The following is a 17,850-nucleotide window of genomic DNA, read 5'->3' as shown; positions in this document are numbered from 1 at the left end:
TTCCGCTTTCATTTCGTTATGTACCCAGTAGTCATTCAGGAGCAGGTTGTTCAGTTTCCATGTAGTTGAGCGGTTTTGATTGAGTTTCTTAGTCCTGAGTTCTAGTTTGATTGCACTGTGGTCTGAGAGACAGTTTGTTATAATTTCTGTTCTTTTACATTTGCTGAGAAGTGCTTTACTTCCAATTATGTGGTCAATTTTGGAATAAGTGCGATGTGGTGCTGAGAAGAATGTATATTCTGTTGATTTGGGGTGGAGAGTTCTGTAGATGTCTATTAGGTCTGCTTGCTGCACAGATGAGTTCAATTCCTGGATATCCTTGTTAACTTTCTGTCTCATTGATCTGTCTAATGTTGACAGTGGGGTGTTGAAGTCTCCCATTGTTATTGCATGGGAGTCTAAGTCTCTTTGTAAGTCTCTAAGGACTTGCTTTATGAATCTGGGTGCTCCTGTATTGGGTGCATATATATTTAGGAGAGTTAGCTCTTCCTGTTGAATTGATCCCTTTACCATTATGTAATGGCCTTCTTTGTCTCTTTTGATCTTGGATGGTTTAAAGTCTGTTTTATCAGAGACAAGGATTGCAACCCCTGCTTTTTTTTGTTCTCCATTTGCTTGGTAGATCTTCCTCCATCCCTTTATTTTGAGCCTATGTATGTCTCTGCATGTGAGATGGGTCTCCTGAATACAGCAGACTGATGGGTCTTGACTCTTTATCCAGTTTGCCAGTCTGTGTCTTTTAATTGGAGCATTTAGTCCATTAACATTTAAGGTTAATATTGTTATGTGTGAACTTGATCCTGCCATTATGATATTAACTGGTTATTTTGCTCGTTAGTTGATGCAGTTTCTTCCTAGCCTCGATGGTCTTTACATTTTGGCATGTTTTTGCGATGGCTGGTACCGGTTGTTCCTTTCCATGTTTAGGGCTTCCTTCAGGGTCTCTTGTAAGGCAGGCCTGGTGGTGACAAAATCTCTAAGCATTTGCTTATCTGTAAAGGATTTTATTTCTCCTTCACTTATGAAACTTAGTTTGGCTGGATATGAAATTCTGGGTTTAAAATTCTTTTCTTTAAGAACGTTGAATATTGGCCCCCACTCTCCTCTGGCTTGTAGAGTTTCTGCCAAGAGATCTGCTGTTAGTCTGATGGGCTTCCCTTTGTGGGTAACCCGACCTTTCTCTCTGGCTGCCCTTAAGATTTTTTCCTTCATTTCAACTTTGGTGAATCTGGCAATTATGTGTCTTGGAGTTGCTCTTCTGGAGGAGTATCTTTGTGGCGTTCTCTGTATTTCCTGAATTTGAATGTTGGCCTGCCCTACTAGGTTGGGGAAGTTCTCCTGGATGATATCCTGAAGAGTGTTTTCCAACTTGGTTCCATTTTCCCCCTCACTTTCAGGCACCCCAATCAGACGTAGATTTGGTCTTTTTACGTAATCCCATACTTCTTGCAGGCTTTGTTCATTTCTTTTTCTTCTTTTTTCTTTTGGTTTCTCTTCTCGCTTCATTTCATTCATTTGATCTTCAATCGCTGATACTCTTTCTTCCAGTTGATCGAGTCGGTTACTGAAGCTTGTGCATTTGTCACGTATTTCTCGTGTCATGGTTTTCATCTCTGTCATTTCGTTTATGATCTTCTCTGCATTAATTAGTCTAGCTGTCAATTCTTCACTCTTTTTTCAAGATTTTAGTTTCTTTGCGCTGGGTACGTAATTCCTCCTTTAGCTCTGATAAGTTTGATGGACTGAAGCCTTCTTCTCTCCTCTCGTCCAAGTCATTCTCTGACCAGCTTTGATCCGTTGCTGGTGATGGGCTGCGCTCCTTTGCAGGGGGAGATGCGCTCTTATTTTTTGAATTTCCAGCTTTTCTGCCCTGCTTCTTCCCCATCTTTGTGGTTTTATCTGACTCTGGTCTTTGATGGTGGTGACGTACTGATGGGGTTTTGGTATAGGTGTCCTTCCTGTTTGATAGTTTTCCTTCTGACAGTCAGAAGGACTGTCTGTTGGTCTGTTGGAGATTGCTTGAGGTCCACTCCAGACCCTGTTTGCCTGGGTATCAGCAGCAGAGGTTGCCGAAGATAGAATACTGCTGAACAGCGAGTGTACCTGTCTGATTCTTCCTTTGGAAGTTTCCTCTCAGGGGTGTACTCCACCCTGTGAGGTGTGGGGTGTCAGACTGCCCCTAGTGGGGGATTTCTCCCAGCTAGGCTACTCAGGGGTCAGGGACACACCTGAGCAGGCAGTCTGTCCGTTCTCAGATCTCAACCTCCACGTTGGGAGATCCACGGCTCTCCCCAAAGCTGTCAGACAGAGTCGTTCGTGTCTGCACCGGCTCCCGCTACTTCCCCTGTTGGTCTTCAGCTGTGCGCTGTCCCCAGAGGTGGAGACTACAGAGACAGGCAGGCTTCCTTGAGCTGCTGTGAGCTCCACCCAGTTCGAGCTTCCCAGCGGCTTTGTTTACCTACTTAAGCCTCAGCAATGGCGGGCGCCCCTCCCCCAGCCTCGCTGCTGCCTTGCGGATAGATCGCGGCAGACTGCTGTGTTAGCAGTGAGGGAGGCTTCGTGGGCGTGGGACCCTCCCGGCCAGGTGTGGGATATATTCTCCTGGTGTGCCTGTATGCTTACAGCGCAGTATTGGGGTGGGAGTTACCCGATTTTCCAGGTGTTGTGTGTCTCAGTTCCCCTGGCTAGGAAAACGGATCCCCTTCCCCCTTGCGCTTCCAGGTGAGGCGATGCCTCGCCCTGCTTCAGCTCTCGCTGGTCAGGCTGCAGCAGCTGACCAGCACCGATTGTCCGGCACTCCCTAGTGAGATGACCCCAGTACCTCAGTTGAAAATGCAGAAATCACCGGTCTTCTGTGTCGCTCGCGCTGGGAGTTGGAGACTGGAGCTCGGCTATTTCTTTTTTATTCAGTGTTGATATATTGTATGTTTGTAGGAATTTATTTCCTGTAGATTATTCAACTTCTTGGTATGTAAGTTTTCATACTAATTCTTTATGTTCCTTCTTTATTTCTGAGGCATTGGATTATAATGTGTTCATGTCTATTTTATTTATTTGAGTCTTCTCACTTTTTTCTTAATAGGCTAAGGATTTGTTGGCTTTCCTTATTTTTTTTTCCAAAAAACCAGATTTTTTCTCTATATCATCTATTATTTGATTTACTAATGCTTTGATAATTATTTCTTTCATTCTGCAAGCTTTGGGTTTAGCTTCTTCTTTCTAGCTCCTAGAGGTGTAAAGATAGATTCCTTATTTGAGATCTTTTTTTTTTTTTGATGTAGGCATTTATCATTAAAATTTTCCTTTTATTACTAAAGTATTTTCTTTAACCACATTCAAAGGAAATTAGAAACCAATAACTGAAGGAAAGTGTAAAAATTTACAAATACATGTAAATTAAACAACATATACCTAAGTAACCAATGGACCAAAGAAGAAATCACAAGGGAAATTGAAAAATGCTTAGAGGTTAATGAAAACAAAAACACAGGGTTCTAGAATATGGGATATAACTTAAGTAATACTTAGAGAGAAATGTATGGTGGTAAATACCTGTATTAAAAAAGAAGAAAGATCTGAAATTTGTAATCCAACCTTCTACTTTGAGAAAGTAAAATAAGAGCAAATTAAACCGAAAACAAGAGGGAGGAAATAATAAAGAAATATGGTAACAGAAAAACAGTAGGGAAAATCATTGAAACCAAAAGTAGGTTCTTTGAAAAGATTAACATAATGGACAAACCTTCCTTCACTTACAAAGTAATGAAAAAAAAAAAAAAGGCACAGCTAAAATAAGAGCTGGCTACAGTGAATCATGCCTGTTAACCCCAGCCTTTTGGGAGGCCAAGGCAGAACAATCCTTTAAAGCTAGGAGTTTAAGAACAGCCTGGTCAACAAAGTGAGACCCTGTCTCTACAAAAAAAAAAAAAAAAAAATTAGCCAAACCTGGTGGCATGCACCTGTAGTACCAGCTTTTGGGAGGCTAAGGCAGGTAGATGGCTTGAGCCCGCAGGAGTTCGAGGTTGCAGTAAGCTGTGATTGCACCACTTCACTCTAGCCTGGGTGACCAGTGTTAAGACCCTGTATCAAAAAAAAAAAAAAAAAAAGAAAAAACCAGAAAGAAAGATGACCTAAAGTAAGGAATAAAAGAATATCACTACCGACCTGACAGAAATAAAAAGAATTATAAGTGAATATTGTGAACAGCTGTATGCCAAGAAATTATATACCTCATTTTTATAGCAGTGATTTCTGTTACACAATAGAAATACCTCTATCAGGCAAAATAATAATCGGCAGGTTTTTATGCATTATTAGTGTTTCATATCACTACTAAATTTTCTATCATTCACTCATGGAGGCAAAATTTGCTAATTATTTAAACAACTTACATTGTTTAAAACCGTGGATAGGAAAATACGTTATTGCTTAAATGCTGTTTTTTCCTTTTGATCAGTTTTGTTCTTTTGCATGTTACTTTCTTGATAATATTATTATATTAATGAAATGTGCATTCATTTTCTTTATGTTTTGTAGGAAAATGATAATTCTGTTGAAATTATTCTGGATAGAGCAATGCTAATATTTACATTTTATGTATATCAAAAGCATAATTTTTGGAAGATCTTTTTTTTTTTTTTTTTTTTTAGGAGACAAGGTTTGCTCTGTCACCCAGGCTGGAGTGCAGTGGTGCAATCATAGCTCATTGTAACCTCAAACTCCTGGGCTCAAGTGATTATCCCACTTCAGCCTCCCAAATATATAGGGTATCTAGGGCTATAGTTGTGTGCCATCATACCTGGCTAATGTTTTTGATTTTTTTTTTTTTTTTGGTAGAGACGGAGTCTCGCTGTGTTGTCCAGGCCTGTCTTGAACTCCTGGTCTCAAGCGGTCCTCCTGCCTCAGCCTCCCAAAGCGCTGTGATCACAGGTGTGAGCTACTGTCACTGCCCTAGAAGTAATTTTTTTTGAGTGAGCATGGTTGACGAGAGTCAGTAAAGGATGATCTGCATCGAGCGAAGTTTATTTATATCAGGCGTTTGTAATCTAGGGTCCATGGATGGAATTTAGGTGATTGTATGTACCTGGATAAGAAAAAAGTTATGTATTAATTTCCCTTAACCTCTAGCTAAAGCAGCAGCATTTTTCCCAGTGATGAATAGAGGCAGCAATCTATAGTAGTGTTAGTGATAACCATGACTTTGTTACCTAGAAGTCAGAACTATTCTTACATGTTGTTCCTGATACCTCAAAATCATTTATGTTTATCAGTACTTCAGAATTTTAGGTATTTATTAAACCTGTGCATATTTTGTTACTTAATGCATTAATTTTACAAAGCACATATTTCTGTAGTACAAATTTGTTCTTTAATATTTTGATAATTTCTATATGATGGGTTTCTTTTGTAATCCTATTTGTTTTACGTGTTTTAAAACGATATTCTAAGAAAGAGAGTTTATAAGCTTCTCTACACTGCCAAAAGGGTTTATGTCACAAGATTAAAACTCCTAATCTAGAAACTTGGTTGATATAGACAATTTTTGTGTCTTTAACAATATTTCTTTTGATCAGGTGTGGGCAATAATAGTGAAGGTGGAAGAGGAAAGGCAGGTGCAAAGCTTTTCCAAGATTTTCAGATGTTAAGTAGAATATGGACTCATCCTTGGTGTTTGCAGCTAGACTACATTAGCAAAGAAAATAAGGTAAGTCAGGTAACTTAGTTTAAAAGCATCTATTGAAAGCAGAATAAACTTAGAAAAGTTAGAAACTTAGAAAAATTGACCTACAGACTATATATTCAAATTTTCTATTGCTTTGTTCTATTCTATGTCTTATTTCTAACTTCTATATGTCTTGCATATATTATGATTATAGAAGGAGTGTTAAATGTTATTTTGTTGAGCTCATTTTAAAAAACTTTTTATTTTGAAATAATTTTATACTTATAGAAAAGTTGCAAAAATAGTTGTGAGAATTCCCCTATACCTTTGACCCAGTTTCCTCTAATATCAGCATGTTGCATTAGTAAAGTTATCAAAACTAAGAAATTAACTTTGGTACAATACTATTAACTAAATGGCAGACTTTATTTGGATTTCTTCAATGTTTTTACTTATGTCTTTTTTGTTTTCCATGATCCAATCTAGGACCTCCTATTGCATTTAGTAAGCATATCTGTCCTGTCTTCTTTGTCTACTGAAATCTGCAATAGTTCCTCAGTCCTTCCTTAGCTCATGCCAATTAACTTATTCTTAAATGAACATCATTATAATTTCCAATATAATTTGAGATATTCTATTAAAATAGTGATCATTTTTTTTCTCTAGGGTTATTTTGACGAAGACAGTATGGATGAATTTATAGCCTCAGATTCTGATGAAACCTCCATGAGTTTAAGCTCCGATGATTATACAAAGTAAATTGAATACTTTTTCGTGCTCTGCTGTATTGACAAAGCTAAAACCCCTACTTGCTGATTGACCTCTTATAATTGGCATTTATATCTTTCCTATGCTTTTCTAACAATCTGAATTTTTTTTTTTTTTTTTAGAAAGAAGAAAAAAGGGAAAAAGGGAAAAAAAGATAGTAGCTCAAGTGGAAGTGGCAGTGACAATGATGTTGAAGTGATTAAGGTGTGGAATTCAAGATCTCGGGGAGGTGGTGAAGGAAATGTGGATGAAACAGGAAACAATCCTTCTGTTTCTTTAAAGCTGGAAGAAAGTGAGTCTAATGAATGTTGTCTTTATCATGGAACAGTGATTTGGAAAATGTCATATCGTTAGTCCTTTTTTCAGTCACTTACCTGGCTAATTGACTCAAAGGAATTTCTTTCCTCAATTGATGAGTCTAATCAAGTACTCATAATTACAGTAAATATCTGATGAATCTTTAATTATAAGCAAGCTACTCTGCGCTCTCTGGTATTTGGGAGGAAAGGTAAAAATAAAAACTAATGTTTATTTACTTGTATATACCTAAACTCTATTATTTTAACTACATGTGTTAGCTAACTGAATTCTTGAGCAGGCTTGCAATGTAGTTGATAGTTTTAAAAATGAGTAGGAGAACTGGAATTCAGACCTAGATATGTCTAATCTCAAAGCCACCGTAATATTTTCACTTAACTGTATGGGAATAAATGGAAACATTTCAGATGATCAAGTGTGATTGTAGTTAAGTTTTAGTCAGTATTATACAATAAAACTATTTTAATCATTTAATCTTTTTCCTTTGTGATCCTTCATAATCTGCAATTATCTACTTTAGGTTTCCTGTATATTATGTACAGTTTGTATCACCTCTTTTGTTTTCTTTCTGTCTCTCTTATGCATGAAAGTGAAGTCTTAGACTGAACTCTGCAGTGGTTTAAGTTGTCTTTACCTATATATGAGTTGAAGGATTAGTGTTGAGACACTGTATCCTACTAGTGCAGCCTGTATGTCTAGGAGTTTAAAAACTGGGACCAAATATCTCCCTATTTGAAGTAGCAGATACTATGAAGAGAGAACAAGGTAATGGCTCTAAATATTTGGCATTTGGGAGTTGTGGAGCAAAGTAGTTAACTGTAAGGAGAAGAGAGTTGTGGGGGCCAACTAGGTTAGTGATCCTGTGATCAAATAAACTTGGCTGGTATCAGGCCTACAGCTGAAATAACTTGGTGATTAATTATTTTAATTTTATTTTGTATAATTTCAACTTTTATATTCGGGGGTACATATGCTAGTTGGTTAACATGGGTATATTGCATGATGCTTAGCTTTGGGGTGTGATTGATTCCATCCCCAGGTACTGAACATAGTACTCAGTAGTTAGTTTTTCAGTCTTTGCCCCCTTTCTCTCTCCCCACTCTAGTAGTCCTCCATGTCTGTCGCTCTCCTCTTTATATCCATGTGTACCCAGTGTTTAGCTCTTACTTATATGTGAGAACACACAGTATTTGGCTCTCTGTTTCTGTATTAATTCACTTAGTATATAATGGCCTCCAGCTGCATCCTTGTTGCTGCAAAGGATATGATTTTGTTCTTTTTTGTGGCTGTGTATATTCCATGGTTTATATGTACCACATTTTCTTTATCCAATCCACTGTTGATGGGCACCTAGGTTGATTCCATGTTTTTGCTGTTGTGAATAGTGCTGTATATGAGTGCATGCTTCTTTTTGGTAGATTTATTTTCCTTTTGTTTTATACTTGTAATGAGACTGCTGGGTCAAATTGCAGTTCTGCTTTAAGTTCTTTGAGAAATCTCTAAACTGCCTTCCATAGGTGGTTAACTAATTTACATTCCCAACAACATAAATGTTCCCTTTTCTTTGCCCCTTCTCCAGCATCTGCTGTTTTTTGACTTTTTAATAATAGCTATTCTGACTGGTGTGAGATCGTATCTCATTGTGGTTTGGATTTGCATTTCTCCTGTGATTAATGATGATGAGCATTTTTTCATGTTTGTTGGCTGCTTGTGTGTTCTCTTTTGAGAAGTATCTCTTCTTGTCTTTTGCCCACTTTTTAATGGAGTTATTTGTTTTTTTGCTGTTGAATTAAGTTCCTTATGGATTCTGGATATTAGACCATTGTTGGATACATAGTTTGTGACTATTTTCTCTCGTTCTGTAGGTTTTCTGTTTACTCTGTTGATAGTTTTTTTTGTTGTTGTTATTTTGTGGTTTTTTTTGTTTGTTTTTTGTTTTTGCTGTGCAGAAGCTCTTTAGTTTAATTAGGTCCCAGTTGTCAATTTTTGTTTCTGTTGCAATTGTTTTTGAGGAATTAGTCATAAATTCTTTATAACTTGATTTCTTTATAAACATTTCTCTCTTCAGTACTTCCATGTAATAGACAGATGGCAGTCTAACAATAGACTCTGACTTCTCTTAAGAAATCAGGGGAATAGTGAAAATTAAACTACAAAATTTCTCTTCTCATTCTTCTCTTCTGTTACACCATAAAAGCAGTTTACTATCAGTGTTCATCTTCCGGATAGATATAAAGAATATTTTTATCAGAATAATACATTATTATAGTGTAATTTAAAGCAGTGAAAAGTTCCTGTATCTCCTTCCCCGCTGCCCCAATCTGCCTTTTCCACATAAATTCCTCGGTCTCTCATATCATAGTTAAAAATATATAAAGTTTACATGTTCCTGGAAATTATTTTCTTAAAATACTCTTGTTGAATTTTTTTCTCATAACTTATGGCTAGGAGGAGCAGAAGAGTAGACCAGTCAGTGTGCATTGTCCTGTGCTATAAATGGGTTACGTAAGAGTATACTGAGATTTTTTTTTTAAGTGTACTGAGATATTGATCCTTCATCACTTGGGAGTACAATTGGAATGTGAGGCAGCTGGTTTGCCTCCATAAATGAGTAGTCTCTTCTGTTTTTCCTGGTCTACTATATAAGCATTAACAGTTTTTACATATGCCATAATGTGAATGGGTTGGAAAGCACTGGGGGCAGAATGTAGGAGGCTACATGTCATGAGCCTGAAAACATGCAGGGAAGGCCATCAGTTCCAAAAGACAAATTTTGACCACTTGTCTAGGATTTTTGTTTCATTTTAGTTGTGTGCAATCAAATATAAGTCATTTGTATATGGATATATTTTATATTTTTTTATAGCTTATGTACCTGTATAGTATATTAGAAGCATTCTCCAGAACTAATAGATAATAAGAATTTATTTTTTTCTTTGCATCTGAGTTAACTCCATATAAAACGGAGTGGATCATAATGTATGGACATACATAGCTGGTACTGTATAACTTTAAAAAAATTACTTTCTTACAGTAAATATAAGAAAATCTGAATAAGAAGTATTAAGGGGCTAGTCTGCCTCCTTAGCGCAGTAGACAGCACGTCAGTCTCAAAATCTGAGGGAAGTATTAAGGGGCTGACAATGTTGTACCTGGAATTTGAAATGGATATTAAATAATTAACTAGCTATAATTGTGCTACAGTATGATTTTTGCCACATATTTTATTTTCACGTCAAAGAGTTACTGTTTGCTTTTATCCTTTTGTAGTAGCTTTCTCATTTTTCTGAGAAGCAGCATCTTGAATGAGTCATTTAAGTTTAGCTTCCATCATCCCCATTTCTGTGTTTTAAATGTTTTATTAGAAGGAGAGTTTGTGATCATGAAATGACTATGTAAATTACTTCAAAGTGTAGATTTATTATTACTTAAGTATTTTTAGAGTAAGCTTCATTGGTAAGCATTTGCATTTTAAAACATGTGTAATTAATTGTATAGATATAAACTTTTGTGACAGAATCCTTGTATATGATGTAGAGCCGTAATATTAGTACTAATATACCATATTTATTCACTCAACAGATATTTATAAAGTGCTTACTATATGCCCAGACATAAGGAGGGAACTGATAAGCCTAAATGGTAAATTGAAGAAGGTATGCTATGGAAATCCTAGGGAGATGCTAGTCTTGAGACTAGCAGCTTTGATTCTCATTTATCCAGGGACAGAATTTGAGACTTCGAGCCCTCTATAAGTTGGAGAGTTCTCTGACCCCTTCTCAAAGCCGAATCCCTTTAAAGTTTACAATCCCATGGACAATTCAGGGAGTTGACAAGGAAGTTTATCTATTTCAGCCAGGGCTCTTGGTTGGGAAAAATAGTTTCATTGAATTTACGGTCATGACCTTCACCTCACATACTTTATGGTTTGAATTTATGTTACTCATATATTCTAAAAAAATCCTAAGCTGAAATATTAACTTCACAAGTAATTCTGAGTTGGTGATTCCCTAGAGACTGGTAGAATCAAATGTAGAATCACTCTGGAATAATATGACGTTAACTAGGGCTACCTAGAAATTTCACAGATTGTAGCTACACCTGAGAAAATAACCTTAGGAAAAGCTAGGAACAGAAAGTATTAGTAGTCAACCTGAGGAAAGTTAGCATACAAAATAAATGGCATGATTAGATTCTCAAGAACTTCTGATGATAGAAGTATTTGATAAAGACTATACATATGTCTAAAATGATATTTTAAAAATTCCTAATCATAATTTTATGCCAGAAAATTTAAAACTTAAAATACACAGTGTTTAAGAAAAATATACTCAGCAATTAGCATTCATTGCAGTCATTTCCTATTAGCCAAAAACAAGAAACAAATCTAGATGTCTATGAGGAGAACTAATAAATGATAGTGTATTCATGCAGTGGAATACTGCATGGTAGTTAGAATGATTGAACGGGAACTCCATGACAAGCATGAGTAAGTCTCGCTTTGAGTGAAAAAGTAATTTGTAGGATTTTACAAACAGTATAGCCATTTGTACAGTTTAGTGATACACATGCAGTAAAAAACATAAAACACATGCAAAAAAGGGTAAATATATAATTTAGGGGTTTAGTTACCTGTTGGAAAAGAAGGAAGGAAAGAGAATGGGATCATGTAGGATCTTATATTAGGCTTCGGATTATTAGGCTTCAGCTTCATCCGAAGTTTTAACAGTGTTAAAATTTGATGAAGATGGAATGTGGAAGCACATTTGTTTCTTATCTCTTATATACTTTTCTGAGTATTTAAATTTTTGTAACAAAAATATATTTTAAAATACTTTGTATTAAAAAGCAATTGGGAAAGTGTATAAACATGCTAAACCTGCATATTTCTTATTTTGAATCAAACTATGTTTAAATCTTTTAATAAATTATTTTATGCTACTTTCTCCTTCCACCTTTCATAGTCAAAGTTTGTGGGGAAAATATATAAGAACAAAATCATTTACTATGATATGCCGATTCTGGGGTCAATTCTTGTTGGCGGTTTCCAGATCCTAGTAGCACAGTGAAATGTTTTCTACCCCCAAGGTCTTTTCTGTCATGATGACTGAGCCTTTCCATCTCTGTTGATTCCTGTCTCATGGAGTATGTTTGGGGGCGTTTTACTCTCTTAGGGCCTGGTGGGAGGGGATGGTTTCTCATCTCTTTGGGTCTCTGTCTTTCTGAGTTCTACTCCTACCACGAGGGTTTGTCTCTTACACTTGCACTCTCTCAGAGTCAATCTCTTGCTTGTTCTCTTGTTTGGCATCTCCTTCCTTTCCCTTTTTCTGTCTAGAGCTCACTCTTCTGGGATAGTCTCTGTCTTTCTGTGCTGTATGTGTGTGTGTGCCTGCCTGTGTCTTTTTTCCCTCCCCTCTCCCAAGTCCCCATCAGTTTCTTACTCTCCCCATGGGTAGGTCTTTTTCTGTCTCTCTTGCCTCTCTTTCCATTTCTTTTCTAATTTACCTACTTATGTTCCATTTGTCTTATTTAGGTAAAGCTACTTCCTCTTCTAATCCAAGCAGCCCAGCTCCAGACTGGTACAAAGATTTTGTTACAGATGCTGATGCTGAGGTTTTAGAGCATTCTGGAAAAATGGTACTTCTCTTTGAAATTCTTCGAATGGCAGAGGAAATTGGGGATAAAGTGTAAGTGCTTTACCATATTTATTATATAAATGAATCTTTTGATAATGTTTTTATTGCTTAAACAATGTATTTGAACAAATCTGTTGCTTTTCCTTCCTTCCTAAAAATGTGATTTATTTGATCATTATAGTGCTAGGCCAATACAGGCAACTATCTTTTTTGTAAGCCACTAGTTCTGATTGCATATTCAGGTTATTTCTTCAGTGTAAATTTTTGCTTCTAGCTATTTCAACTTGAACTTCTTTCCTTGGGTAGAGCTCTTAGTGGAAATTTGTGTTTCTCCATCTTCAAAATCATTTTTCGGTTTATGTAGTGTGGCTTCTACCCTGTTGCTTTACTGAGATTTCCCCCTGTAAAGTCACTAGTGACCTTCTAATCCTCAAATCCAGTGGACATCTCTCAGGCTGTATTTTATTTCACCTGCTTGATTTTTCTTTATTCTTCTTCTTTTTTTTTTTCTTCATCATGAGACAGAGTCTTGCTCTGTTGCCCAGGCTGGAGTACAGCGGCATAATCACGGCTTACTGCAGTCTTGACCTCCCAGGCTCAGGTGATCCTTCCACCTCAGCCTCTCCAGTAGCTGGGATCACAGGCACGTGCCACCATACCCAGCTAGTTTTTTTATTTTTAGCAGGGACAGGGTTTCACTGTGTTGCCCAGGCTGGTCGTGACCTCTTGAGCTCAAGTAATCTGCGTGCCTCAGCCTCCCAAAGTGCTGGGATTACAGGTGTGAGCCACCACACTCAGCCCAATTATTCTTTCTTTATCATTTATTCTTTGTTTTTTGTTCCACTTCTAACATTTTTGCCCATTCCCTTCTTTGCATCTTCACCCCCCTTTGAGATGGAGTTTTGCTGTTGTTGCCCAGGCTGGAGTGCAATGGTGCGATCTTGGCTCACCGCAACCTCCACCTCCCAGGTTCAAGTGATTCTCCTGCGTCAGCCTCCTGAGTAGCTGGGATTACATGCACGTACCACCATGCCCAGCTAATTTTGTATTTTTAGTAGAGACAGGGTTCCTTCTTGTTGGTCAGGCTGGTCTCGAACTCCTGACCTCAGGTGATCCGCCTGCCTCAGCCTCCCAAAGTGCTGGAATTACAGGCATGAGCCACCACGCCTGGCCTCCAAAAACATATTTTTTAAAGTTTTGAACCAGACTTATTGTCTAGGCTGCTGGGTCCCAACATCTAATTATAAACGATTTTTAAAAGGTATCTGAGATGCTTTTTGTTTTTTTGGTTTTTTTTTTTTTTTTTTTTTTTTTTTTGAGATGAAGTTTTGCTCTTGTTATCCAGGCTGGAGTGCAGCAGTGCAATCTCAGCTCACTGAAATCACCTCCGCTTCCTGGGTACAAGTGATTCTCCAGCCTTGCCTCCTGAGTAGCTGGGATTACAGGCACACACCATCATGCCCAGCTAATTTTGTATTTTTAATAGAGACATGGTTTCACCATGTTGGCCCGGCTGGTCTTGAACTCCTGACCTCAGGTGATCCACCTGCCTCAGCCTCCCAAAATGCTGGGATTACAGGTGTGAGCCACCGCGCTCAGCTTGAGATGCTTTTAATAAAATTTTTAAATAAGGCTAAAATAATCTTTTATGTTTAAAAAAATCTCAAAATATGGTCTCAGAAACAAAAGAGTTCTTCATATTGTCTGCAACTGGAAAAGGTTAATATAGAGAACCATTCGTATAGACATTTAATCCTAACAACTTTTTTCCTTTTTCACTGTAAGACTTCTCTGAGTTCAGTGGTTCCCAGAACCAGCCTTAATTACTAACTGACTAAAATCAACCTGTTTCCAGTATAGAAACCCAGATTACAGATTAATTCCAATTTAATAATATTTCTAAGACTTTAAGTTTCTCACTTACAGGAACTTTCAAGAACTTAATTTGTAGCTTAGAAATAATTGATTCAATTATGTTTTTGATTTTGGGAAAGATAAACTACTGAGGGGTCAAAGCATAGGCCTTGGTCATTTGAGCTGAGCACCAGGAATCAATTCATTTTCTTACCAGCATTCTAGACATAGTTAACTGGGAGATACTAGACTCTGACAGTGTGGAGCTCAGGAAGTCATACAATAAAAAACACTTATGTGGTTAACTCCAACAGCCGTTTCATAGCTTCAATTTTCTGTTCTACTAAATCTGAAGATATGTAGCAGGGAATGTTGAAGGATCTTCAGGAGTCATAAGCACCTTCATCTCCTATAGTATAGCTTTTAGAATAAAAATAAAACTTAAAGCATACTTGCCACAGGTATATTGTTTCTTGTATACTGATCTACTTTCTTTGCATATATAAAGGACAATAGAAGACCTCTTACATTCTTTTTCGAGATTTTTTCCTTTTTTAGTATATAAGTATGTTATAAATTCTCACCAGTGGGTTAGACCAGAATAATAATTTTAGAACTATTTCTCAGAGCCCCTGCAAATTGATGACCAAGAGGAGAGGGTAAGGGCATAGTAACATTTTTCCTCCTTCTCCCACAATGCCTAAAACAGCTTGCTTTTATAATTTATTTTATTTGAACTCTACACAAAACTTGATGTGAACAAATAGTTTTCATGGCTAAAAAGGAGTTAGAAAATTACTAGGGCAGAGAATCAGGAATTTGCGGACTTATTTGAAATGTAATGACAAAGTGTTATAGAATGCATGTAATTTTAAATTACTAAAATACTTGTAATAGGAAAACTTTTTACATTCTCTAAACAGTGTCTTTTGTAGAGCAGAAGTTTTAAATTTTTATGAAGTCTAATTTATCAACTTTTAAAGCAATCATACTTTGTGTCATGTGTAAATAATTTTTTGCCTAACCCATGTTATGAAGATTTTCTTCTGTGTTCTTCTAAATATTGTTTTTACAGTTAGATTTATGCTCCATTTTAAGTTATTTTTTGCAAAAAGTATGCAGTTTAGGTTGAAGTTCACTTTTTTCCATGTGGATGTTCAGTTTTACCAAGACCTTTTTTTTTTTTTTTCCTTTGAGACAGAGTCTTGCTCTGTTGTCCAGGCTGGAGTGCAGTGGCTCAATCTTGGCTCACTGCAAGGACCACCTCCTGGGTTCACGCCATTCTCCTGCCTCAGCCTCCCGAGTAGCTGGGACTACAGGCGCCCACCACCACGCCCAGCTAATTTTTTTGTATTTTTAGTAGAGACGGGGTTTCACCTCGTTAGCCAGGATAGTCTTGATCTCCTGACCTTGTGATCCGCCAGCCTCAGCCTCCCGAAGTGCTGGGATTGTAAAAGCGTGAGCCACCGCGCCCGGCTACCAAGACCATTGTTTAAAACACTATCCTTTTACCATTGAGATGCCTGGGCCCTACAATTAATTATACTATGTGGCTCTCTGTCTGGATTCTATTCTGTTCTATTGATCTGTGCCTGTCCCTTTACCGGTACTACACTGTCTTGGTTACTGTAACTTTGTAAGTATTGAAATCATGAAGAGTCAGCCCTCCAACTTTGTTTTTCTTTTTCAGAATTGTCTTTCCTCCTCTGATGTGGCATTCTCATATACATTTTACAATCACCATGTAATGTCTACAAAAAAATCCTGCTGGGATTTTTGTTGCAATTGTGTTAAATTTGTAGATCGATTTAGGAAGAAGTGGTATCTTTACTAGGAATCTTCTAATCCATAAACACTAATCTGTTTTTTTAGTCTTGTTTTCAGCCAGTCCCTCATATCTCTGGACTTGATTGAAGATTTTCTTGAATTAGCTAGTAGGGAGAAGACAGAAGATAAAGATAAACCCCTTATTTATAAAGGTGAGCTACAAATATTTCTGTATCGTAATTTTTAAAATACTGATTTAAACATACCATACAAACATTTTAACAACAGAAGAAACAAAACTACCCAGAGTCTCACAACACTAACATATCAACTTTTTTTTGCAATGTCTCTTTGTCCTTATCCATATGTATGTGTAGCGTTTTTCAAAATAAAATTGTATTGTTTATATTTGAGGTTTACAACATGGTGTTATGGGATACATATAGATAGTATAATGGTTACTGTAGTGAAGCAAATGAACATATCTATCATCTCTCATAGTTTTTTTGATGACAAGAGCAGCTTATATCAACTTACTTAAGAAAAATTCCTAATACAGTAGTCTTTGATGTTGAAATTGTAGGATAAATTAAAATTTTTTGGTTTCTAAAGCAGTTTTATTGAGAGATAATTCACATCCTGTACAATTCACCCATTTAAAGTGTGGAACACAATGGTTTTAATATATTTATTCACAGAGATGTGCAAACATCACTAGAGTCAGTTTTTGAACATTTTAATCCACTACCAAATAAAACCCTGTACCCTTTAACTAGTACTCCCCTACCTAGCCCAAAACTCCCTCACATAAGCAACCACTAATCTCCTTTATGTTTCTAATAGATTGATATATTCTGGACCAGACGTATAAATGGAAACATGTAATATGTGGCCTTGATAGATATTAGGGTTGTTCTTACCTTTCAGCTGTTGTGAATAGTACTGTTGTGTACATTTGTTATACAAGTTTTCATTTATTTAAACAAATGGCAATACCGAACTTTTCTACACTGCCTGTACTATTTCAGTCCTACTAGCAATGTACAAGCATTTCAGTTTCTCCACATTCTTATCAACACTTGTTATTTTTCATTTTTTTATTATAACCATCCTAATGATTGTAAAGTGATATCTTATGATTTTAATTTTCATTTCTCTAATGACTAATAATGTTGAACATCTTTTAATGTACTTGTTGGCTATTTCTTTATCTTCTTTGGAAAAAATGGATATACAGGTCCTTTGCCCATTTTTGAATTGGATTGCTTATCTTTTTGTTGAAATGTAAGTGTTTTAAAACATATATTCTACATACTAGGCCCTTATATATATGATTTGCAAATATTTTCTGTCATCCTATGGGTTTGTCTTTTGCTTTCATTAAAAAAAAAAAAAGGTTCCTGTGATCTGTATCACTTTCTTTTATTTATTTATTTTTAATTTTTTGTAGAGATGAGGTTTCCCTCTATTTGCCCAGACTGGTCTTAAACTCCTGAGCTCAAGCAGTCCTCCCTCGTTGGCCTCCCACAGTGCTGGGATTACAGGTGTGAGCCACCATACCTGGCCATCTGTTGATTTCTTGAGTGTGTCCTCTGATGCACAAAAATATTTTATTTTGTTGACCTCCAATTTATTTTTTCTTTTGTTGCTTGTGCTTTTAGTGTCATATCTAAGAAACCATTTCGAAATAAAAAGTTTTCAAGATTTAACCCCTGTGTTTGCTTAAAAGAGTTTTATAGTTTTAGTCCTTGCACTTAGGTCTTTGATCCATTTTAATTTTTATGCATGATATGAGGTAAAGGCTCAACTTCAATCTTTTGCTGTGGTTATCCATTTGTCCCAGGA

At 36.6% G+C, this 17,850-nt stretch overlaps 1 protein-coding gene across 10 annotated transcripts in view; it reads left to right on the top strand.

Annotated features, from left to right (window-relative positions):
* ATRX (ATRX chromatin remodeler) overlaps positions 1-17,850 on the top strand; it is a 309,323-nt gene that overhangs the window by 190,674 nt on the left and 100,799 nt on the right. For all 10 annotated transcript variants that reach the window (XM_030933744.1, XM_030933747.1, XM_030933752.1 and 7 more), the window contains 5 exons: positions 5,574-5,704; positions 6,329-6,417; positions 6,553-6,722; positions 12,282-12,435; positions 16,111-16,217. In XM_030933744.1, coding sequence (XP_030789604.1) covers positions 5,574-5,704; positions 6,329-6,417; positions 6,553-6,722; positions 12,282-12,435; positions 16,111-16,217 — 651 coding nt within the window. The remainder of the gene's footprint in view (positions 1-5,573; positions 5,705-6,328; positions 6,418-6,552; positions 6,723-12,281; positions 12,436-16,110; positions 16,218-17,850) is intronic.

This window comes from Rhinopithecus roxellana, chromosome 7 (genome assembly GCF_007565055.1).
Source record: "Rhinopithecus roxellana isolate Shanxi Qingling chromosome 7, ASM756505v1, whole genome shotgun sequence".
Taxonomy (NCBI): Eukaryota; Metazoa; Chordata; class Mammalia; order Primates; family Cercopithecidae; genus Rhinopithecus; species Rhinopithecus roxellana.
Note: the sequence above shows the minus strand (reverse complement) of the source record. Positions and strands in the feature narration are given on the sequence as shown.